The sequence below is a fragment of the Plectrocnemia conspersa genome, unplaced genomic scaffold (genome assembly GCF_051122295.1).
Source record: "Plectrocnemia conspersa isolate PC_06_02 unplaced genomic scaffold, ASM5112229v1 ptg000006l, whole genome shotgun sequence".
NCBI classification, from domain to species: domain Eukaryota; kingdom Metazoa; phylum Arthropoda; class Insecta; order Trichoptera; family Polycentropodidae; genus Plectrocnemia; species Plectrocnemia conspersa.
Window position 1 is genome coordinate 14,000,783 of NW_028277170.1, and position 9,591 is coordinate 14,010,373.

At 30.0% G+C, this 9,591-nt stretch overlaps 1 protein-coding gene across 6 annotated transcripts; it reads left to right on the forward strand.

The window, feature by feature from the left end:
* The first annotated feature begins 1,071 nt into the window (after positions 1 to 1,071).
* LOC148234300 (uncharacterized) lies at positions 1,072 to 9,137 on the forward strand. Of its 6 annotated transcripts, XR_015810000.1 has the most exons (6): positions 1,080 to 1,323; positions 6,415 to 6,477; positions 7,367 to 7,612; positions 7,682 to 8,106; positions 8,761 to 8,811; positions 8,879 to 9,137. XR_015810000.1 is itself a non-coding variant. In XM_088187829.1 (5 exons), the coding sequence occupies exons 1-4, from the start codon at positions 1,316 to 1,318 to the stop codon at positions 8,085 to 8,087; spliced, it is 723 nt and encodes a 240-aa protein (XP_088043955.1). In that variant the 5' UTR covers positions 1,080 to 1,315; the 3' UTR covers positions 8,088 to 8,106; positions 8,879 to 9,095. The 6 variants fall into 6 exon arrangements, 3 of the variants coding, with proteins under 3 accessions (XP_088043957.1, XP_088043955.1, XP_088043958.1); XR_015810001.1 differs by lacking the exon at positions 6,415 to 6,477 and having other exon boundaries at positions 1,072 to 1,323; XM_088187829.1 differs by lacking the exon at positions 8,761 to 8,811 and having other exon boundaries at positions 8,879 to 9,095.
* The last annotated feature ends 454 nt before the right edge of the window (positions 9,138 to 9,591 follow it).

A 9,591-nucleotide genomic window follows, 5' to 3' on the forward strand; every position in this document is an offset into this window, starting at 1 on the left:
ACGAGAAGAGTGTGTCCGTTACGCCAGTGTTACCCGATTGCCTCTAAGTTTTAGCCATAGCAAAATCTAAGTAAAAATATATATTTATAAATATAAAACGGCACCATATACTACTGTAGCGCATGTGGTTTTTGAGGGCTATTTAATTAAACGACCTTTTTGGAGAGGTGGCGGGGACGAGAGGTGTTAGACCGTAGTCAAGGCGAGAGAAAGGGGAAGAATGTATATATCGCCAGTTGTTAAAAATCACCCGCTTCACAAGTTGAGCGGTAGTGTGGCAGCACTGGGAACTGTCAGAACGCCGGCACACTACCATCCGATTACAGCAAGAAAAAGGTCCATGTCATACTTCCCCTAAAATGCAGGGGTTAGTTTGCGTCAAAGAGATTGACGTTTCTAGGATGGTCTACACAGTCACCAGACCTAAATCCTACAAAGCATTTATGAGCAAAATTAAAAGAAAATATTACCCAACACAATTGCAAGTCCAAAATTAAGCTGCGAGAATAATTGCAGATGGAATGGAGAAAATTTTCTCCTTTCACCCGCAAATCATTAGTTGACAGTATGCCAAAAAGGATTACAATTGTAATTATAGCTAAAGGTGGGCTTATTAAATGTTAAGAAAAAACTTAAAATGAACAGTCGGTTTTTATTTATATTTACACGATTTTTAAGATATAACACATTTATTGGAGTGCCCCATTATTATGGCCAAGCCTGTATATTAAAAATAAACTTAACAAACATTAACAATAAATTAAATAATATTGAAATTAGTATTATTTGCTAAATTTTTAGTATTATTAGCAGCAATATTTTCATTTAAGAAGCTTAAAAATATTAATTTTAGCGATGTTCTCTATTTTTCTCTAATTTATTTTCTGGTTTTCACCTCTGTGTATTTTTTTATACGGGTAAATTGCTTTTGAAATAATTATTACGCATTTATTTGCAGCTCAGGCATTTTTAGGTTTCATATGCAGTCTGGCTTTCAGAAATTTGTTTAAAAATCTTTGCTAGAGAAAAAAAAGTCCATGTTACTATTATTCAAATTATTTGCATCTCTACGCTGTGGCAACACTGTCGATTTGCAATCGATCCAGACGGTTGAGCGTTCCCGGCAGAGGTCGCGTGTCCAGACCGGGGACGGGTTTTTCAGCGTTATAGAAGACCTTGACGATATTCGAAGTCCGGAATTTCATCAATCGCCACTTTAAAGTTATATATATATAGCATGCGCTTCGTCACCAAACGACGCTTTGTCTTTTAGTCACTCTTCCTTACCTCAAAAATCGACCAAAATAAAAGAACAATGAAAAAGTAAGTCAATTTAATTAATATGTACTTTAAGTTAACTTACGATCACTAAAACTATCGATAACTCGCGTTATACTTCCCGCGCTCTTATGCTTTGTATCCTTCACGCGTTCTGTCGGCCTGTGTTATTTATTTATTAGGAAATATGATAGTTTCAGTTTTCATCAAAAAGCTTTTGAGATGCACAGTTTCCATCAAAAAATTGTTGAGATGCATTTCATACTCTTTTCGCTACTGCTCTAATACGCATTACAGTAGGGTAGTCCTAATAGACGGGGCCAAATCGTATCGATCGCAATATTACAACACCGCACGTGTCCTCGGACACAATTTTCAGGGTCAGAATTCAACAAGTACGCCAAAATATATATAACTAATCCATGAAAAATATTCATGTGTATGTACGTGCATACAAAATTTAAATGTTTCCAAAACTAATAATATTCGTATGTATAAGAATACTTAGTAAATGTTTTAATTTTATTGAAAATAGGCAATGGAAGTTTATTTTTAATATTGCTATTTATAAATTCGAAACATATATTTTATATTGGTTATCAATATCGCCTTTAGTTATTTATAAATTATTGATAACTTCCTTGGCCTTGCCGTGATTAAAACTAAATTCGTCCAGTAAATGCTGTTTCTATATAGAAAATGTAAATGACATTTCAATTTCTAAAAATCGAAATCGACATAAAATATTTTCTTAGTTAATAAATATATAATAAAACATTTTTGACTGTAGTTAACAGTTTTATATTTTTTTAATAATCGCTCTGTTTAAACAAATTCCCCTAATAAATGGCAGAACAATGGTGATATATGTATATTCATAAGGTCATTTTTTTTAAATAAATCCGATGAAAACTTAAATGTGATAACAAAAATAGTTCTATCCCATATACAATAAAATGTTTTACTTATTATTTTGTTTTAAATTGTTTAAATTTTTTGGTTCAAAGCGGGAGGCTAGACAACGTTTTTGTACTGCGATGTTGGGATTTTTGTAGGTACTCGCAAGGCGATTGCTTATACGAATATTTCTCAAGCGCAACATCACTCACATGGCTTAGAAAAATTTAAGTTTTTAATTTTAATACATGTTCATTGCGCACAAATTATTGAAACATTCATGACGGGATGACGAATTTCGCAAATTTTAAATACATAAAAAAATGTATCTCGTATTTTGTTGTTGAAAATATATTGTATCAATATGTTTACAAATACTTTTGGCCTTCAATTGAATGTGTATTATTTTCATTTTGTCCCGTACATATCTATTTTTAGAATATATGTATGTGTATTATTGAGGAAATATTAAAATTATTTTAAAATATAGTGTTAATTTTTAATTCTTTTTTAATTCAGAAAAATAGTTTCACTTTGTGTTCTTTAATGACAATTTAGTTATTATTATTGAATCAATTAAATCTCAATATGTATGAATACATTAATTAATAATTATAATAACAATAAATAGGATGTATATATAGTATTATTTTAATATATATTTGAGATATTAAAATGTTTTTATAGATTAATTTAATATGTATTTTATTTTAAATTAATGTAATATAATCTTCACATTTTTTTTGGCGATATCTTGAAACGTTTGCTGTTGTTTATTTATTTATCTATAAATTTGGGAAAATTACTTATGCATTTGTGTATTGCAAATAGGACAATAGGCGCGTAAGAAATTAGGGATTGCACTGAAAAACTTGTCAGATTAGTTGTGAATTATTTATTATTGCGGGAGAAAACATATTATTCATATGTTTTCGATTCTTAAATCAAAATTTCCGAATTGTCACATTAATATTTAACTTGGAGAATTCTCTTGTAAAACCTTTAAAATTATTTTAAAATAGTTTATGAATATTTATTAATAGTCCTGTTAATATTGAAATTAAATACATTTCTTTAAAAAACTTACATTTTCATAAACCGCGTGATTGATGATGTGAGCATATTCGTATGAGCAATCGCCTTGTGAGCAATCAATTTGTGATCAATATTTGTGTGAGCAATAATCTGTGTTAGCAGTGGCGTAGCTAGGGTATGTAACGCCCAGGGCGATCCTTAAAATTGCTGCCCCCCCCATACATTTTTTACAGGGTCATAAAATCAGCATTTCTTAAAATAATAAATTAATTATTATTAAGATCTTGTTATTCGTGGATTTATATATGTTTTAGTGCATTCAGGGTTAAGAACCACACTAGACGATCCCATAGCGAATATGCCGCCCCCAAGAAAGTGCCGCCCGGGGCACTCCGCCCCACCATAGCTACGCCACTGTGCGTTAGTAATATCCCTGTGAGCAATGATCACCGAACCGGATTTATCGCCGCGACCGCCGAACTTATACACGTATACGAGTACACAGACAATGAAACGATTAGGCGCATGCGCCAAATGTCTACTTACACTAGACTTTTTATCATTAAACGGCAATTAAAAAACAAAAAATAATTAAGAGTTTTGACTTTTATTAGTACATATGTTATAATTATTTTGTCAGTGGTATACAATCTGTGAGTCGCATAAGATTAAAATTAAAATAATGATACAAATAGCCCACGTTAAACCCACCCGTGTACAAAAAAAATTTGTACACAGGTTTAACGTAGGCTATAACTTAAATTACACAGCAATTTTTATTTGTTGAACACATTCAAAATTTGCTATTCTTTTTCATAAAGGCCGCCGCCAAAAAGTCCTAATTAACATTAAATTATCCGTTTGTATAGACTACTAGTTTAAAAAAAATATTAAATATACTATTGAAAGATTTTTTGTCCGAAATAATCAGTGTGCGGAAAAATTTTGCCGGGAATAAACACCAATATTTATCATACTATTAATTTTTTTAAATAATAAAAAACGGTAAAAGAGCCTCGATGTACGTACTAAATTGTGCCCTTTTTAATAGTTTTCAAAATATTAAATATTAAAAATAAAATCATAACACAAATTTTATGATTGAAAATCACTGATAAAATAATTTTAATATATGTATATGTACCAATCAAGTCAATATATTTAATATTTTTTTTTATTTAATTCCTTTTAACGAAATTAAACGTCCCGTCAGTCGAATGTTGAGAAGACTTTTGCGCATGCGCCCAATTAATTATTTGTGTAAGTGAGCAAGCACGGTGGTAGCGGTGATACAACCAACTTTTACCTTTATGAATCGATAGTACCACAACCACAAATATGTGCTTTTTTAATTTGTGCAATAAAAAAAATTAAATTAAAAACAGCAGAATTATAATTAATTATGTATTTTCCATCTGAATCTATCACTATTTCCCATATAACCAACATCTTAATTACATTATTAACAAATATATTTTGGTTTAGTGGCAAAAGTCGTCATTTTATTTCTTCTACTTTTAATTTTTTGAAAAATCCGATATTACGAGATTTTGAGAATATGGTGGATTCAGCAACAATTCCCATTTAAAATCGGTAATTTTTTTAGTGTTTCGCACGTTATCTTTGTAAATGACCACTTCTGTTGATAAGCCCTGGCAGATATTGCATGAATTTCGCCTTTAAATCTCTCGAATTGCTGGCAGTTTCGTTAGTTTGTAGCTATTCAACATGGTTCACCCCTTCAAAATTCCAGGGACGTCATTTCAGATTTTTCGGGGGGGGGGGGCAAAAGTTAGCCAGTCAGTGGTATTTTTTTAATATTTCCATTTCATTAAGATTCGTAGTATTTCATTATATGACATGCATTTTTCTGCCTAGATTCTAGAGGATCCCTGTTTAGAATCCACGTCAAAAACTATAACATCGTGCCATGAAACGTTTAGTTATCTAGTGTTTATATTAAGACTTTTTTTTAGCAATATTACGACTTGCAACAAGTGAGAATCAAATAAAGCATATCTAAATCAAATTTTGACCTCAAGATTCTCAGAAGTCAAAAATCCACGTCAAAAGCAATAAATCGTATAAGCAATAAGTCGCCTACGTATTGTTAGTAATAATACTTGTTTTTCGCCCTCCTATTGACCAAAATTCGGTTTGAATATAATCAATAATAATCATATCAGAAGTCAGTAATAAGTCCGGTAAGGGTAGCTATCATATTTTTGAAATGCTATGTCTGTGTACTTCTTTTTCGGTTTATTTTCCCCTTAGAGATGATTTGGTTTAGTTTGTATTTTAGACTTGACCTAATGAAAGTTTCAAAACTGTAATTAGCTTAAGAACTTTCATTAAGTCAATTTGGGTTTGGTGAATTTGTATAGGTTAGGTTTTTAGGTTTGAACAGCAAGTAGACGTTTTGCAACTGTCAAATTTAGTTTTATAGACATTTTAGAGCAGCATATAATTTCACTAAGGCCGAATATATCAGATATGACTACTGAAATGACATATTATAAAAAATATTTTCGGGATAGATTCGATACTTCTTTTATATTTTCAAAATCCCGTAGAGCAGTGAAAATCAGGCTATCCATTTTTTATCCAAAATACACGTACGCTTTATTCACACAATCGTATTTTAGGAGTTGACAACCAGTTACTGTGATATTACATATATTTTATTTTGTGCGAAATAGACCGAAATATTTATTTTTATAGCCGGATGTGACACAAACGAAAATCCTTGAAATGAACATTGCCTCTACAACAAGAACAAGCGAGACAACGAATATTCTTACGCGCATGTATCGCTTCTCTCACATACATCTGTATACGTAGACAATGCATTCACAAAATTATTTCAGTACGAATTTTTGACGTATCAGATAACAGCAAACTGTATTTGGATTCGGTACTCACAATTTTTCAGAGTGGCTAAAAATCAAAATTGAACTACCAATCTTCTTCTACGTCATTAGATAGTCATAGTATTGTTGGAACGAAACCAAAGAAAACTGACTTCCGATTTAACCGTGATTTTATTTTTAAATGTAATTAATTGTATTTTAAAATATGTATATTTTCTGTAAATATATTTTCTATGTATGTAAAATTATATCTATTATGTGTATGTAATTTGTATCACTATATAACAAAAATATTTTATAATTTTTGAAATAATAAATCATACGTGTAATTTAGTTATCGACCTCTGCTAAACTCGCTAAACTATGCTGAAACGCGGCAGTTTCCAGATAATAACAGGTAGTAACAAAAACAACACACAATTGTATTTTCGTGCGACATATACGACTTTATTCTTGTGACTGGGCTCTAGCACGCGCGAATGTATGTGTGTAAAATTTGGATAGTGCAACGTTCGCTGCCGTAGAGCTTTGTTATCCAGCACTTCTTATCTTTTTTATTTTTATATTATCAATCATTTAACCTTCTACTTTTTTCTCTATTATTTTTCATAACAGAGCTCTTATGTTTTTTTTCCTCACTCACTTCGCAACGTTTCTGTTTAAAGCAGGATGCCAGAACGAAAACTTATGTTCTGTGATGTTGTGATTTCATACATCTACACCTAGCTGTTATAAATATTTGCTATCTACCTTAACACAGCCGACCGTTTTTTTTAAAGTAAAGCATTAGCTTTAGTTAAAAGAACGAATATTTGTCTATAATATGTCACATTTTTATCACAAAAATGCTTTGAACCAGTCCCTTTTTGCTTTAAAAGCCACCTGAAGTGGTCACTTATTGGTAGTTTTCTCAAGAAATATATATACATGTTGCATAGGGACTGATGATTTAAATTTTTGGTTGTATCAAAATTCATATGGTGATTTTCATATCAATTTTTATATGTAAATCACCATATCGTTATAATGTTAATTTAATAAATAATATATATATATATATACACACATACACATCCATATATGTATATATATATATATAGTTGAATTTCTGTATAAATTATAATGGCACATATCTCAGATGAGCGATAATTAAATCTTTTGCACTGCAATAATATATAATACTTGGCTAGTTAAAAAATCATATATAAATATAATTATACTTGCACATGTCAATCAATGTCAAATGTTCTTTCGCAAATGATTATGCAGACTTCTTTTTTTTGTAGGCGGTATTGTGATATTGGCGAGTTTCTCGGCAACATAGGGGAGGTTTCAAATAATGATGAGAAGTCTCATAATAATGTAGAGCAACTTCTCAATTCAGAAGAGCGACCTGTCATTGAAGGAGTGCCTATTTTGGCCATCGATGGTTTGGGAAACATCGAATTATGTGTAAACCCAACAGTGAAATGTTCTGGTTACCACTTTCACTGTAACGATTGCAAAACATCAAAATGTGGTCACCAATTTCGGTGTGTTAACAATAAAACAACAACACAGATGGGAACCATTAATTTCCATATATTTTCTTTTATTTTCAGTGTAAACCAAGACTTCTGTTTTGGTACAGTTTTGATCCAATGTTTACAATATAGTTTTCAAAAACAAAAATACTCGACAAACTCCATACCAAAGAAGACTGCCAGCACAAGGAAGAAATGTGCACCTAAATATTTAGAAGATTTTCATCTGTTCAAAAAGTCAAACAAGCGTGTCACAGAAGAGAAGGATGTAAAGAAGTTATCCAAGCATAAGGATGTTGCAGAAGAACGAAGCAAACCTTTTAAAAATTCAAGAATCAGAAAAGCGCCAAAACATCTTGAGAATTTTGTGTTGTCTAAAGTCACGAAAAAAGTTTTACTCGAACAAGGTGCTGAAGACAAGAAGCCAAAGACGAAAAATGACATTAAGTGCAAGGGCAAAGAAAAAAAAGCAATAAAGAAGTAGGAAAGGAAGCGTTAATGGCGTAAGTTATATGAAGTTAATCTATAGTACATTGTACATTTTTATATTTTAATATTAAGATAATGTATTGTCAACAAAACAGTTATACCTTCAGTAAATATACTTTATTTTATTCGGGTTAGTAAATATTATATTGCCATATAATACTAAGCCGTATAAAAGAAGGAAAAAATTAACTAATTTATAAAAATATATTCTTAGCTCTAATTTTTCATCAACTTAGATATGCTTTTTAATTGAAGAGTATTTGATTGCACAGCGAGACATTTTTTTTATAAATAATTGGAAGTACTTTTATCTTTGCGGAGCGATTTATTTTATAAAAATTTATGTTCATATGAGGACTGTGGAGTCGTTTTAAAATTTACTGAATCCAGCTACTAATTTCAATAAAATAAACATTTTTTGCCTGCGAATAAAATTGATAATAATAAAATTAATGACAATGATTTGCTAATATATTTTCTTATTAAAAAAGATTAAAAATTGCCATATCTTCAAAATTTATACTTATTTTTGATAATAAAGAAATTATTTAGTAATAAAAAGGACCCAGTTTTGGTATAATTGCACGACTCTGCGACTTCGACTACACAACATTGATTCATATCTTAACCTTTAATCTTTTTTCATGTTTAAATATTATCAATTCAAGACCTAAAGATGCAGCTAATATTCTACATCTCTAAATTCCTCTAATGATATAGTAAGAAAATTTCAATCATTGCATAAAATAAATAAATTAATAATGTATATTTGTAATAAATTTTCAGAGTGCACTGATACTTTGCGAGTTGCGGCTTTACACTGGAAACTAAAAAATGCCGATATATTCAAGAAGAATTATTTTATGAATATGAATAAAAACTAATTAGTGTAACATAATTAAGGGGCTTAGGTGTAAAATAAAAACTAGGGATGGAAAAAACCTTTATATGATAAAAATGTTAGTCCCTAATAGAGATTACAATAAAAAATCTATTAATAATTTTGATGGAATTTGAATAAACTGGTAAAATCCTCAAAAATATATACACATTGTTTTCGCATCCAAGCCCTACAATTAACAAATAACTATGCCATATTTTATAACATAATAAGTAAGTAATATTCCAAGCATTTGCTTATTAAAACTAACTGTCTTTAAGATAGTTTGTTTAATTCAACTATTTAGGTTAACTTGTTAGAATTACTATACTATGTCATTTTTTATAATAAGTAGTTATACTGCATTTGCTTTTTTAATCAAATATCTATAAGATAGTTCGTTTTATTTAACTTTTTGCAATTTGAGACATTCATAAAAATAATATTGAGGCATTAAATGCCAATAAAAGAATATCTTTTAGCATTTGTTTTTACACTATGTTTACATTACATTTTTCTATTCATTCTACATTATTACATATTCATTAGTATTAATATTTAAATGTAAGTCAATGTAAGATATAAAATGTGTGGCTAAGCCAACGTAGGACGTTATAAA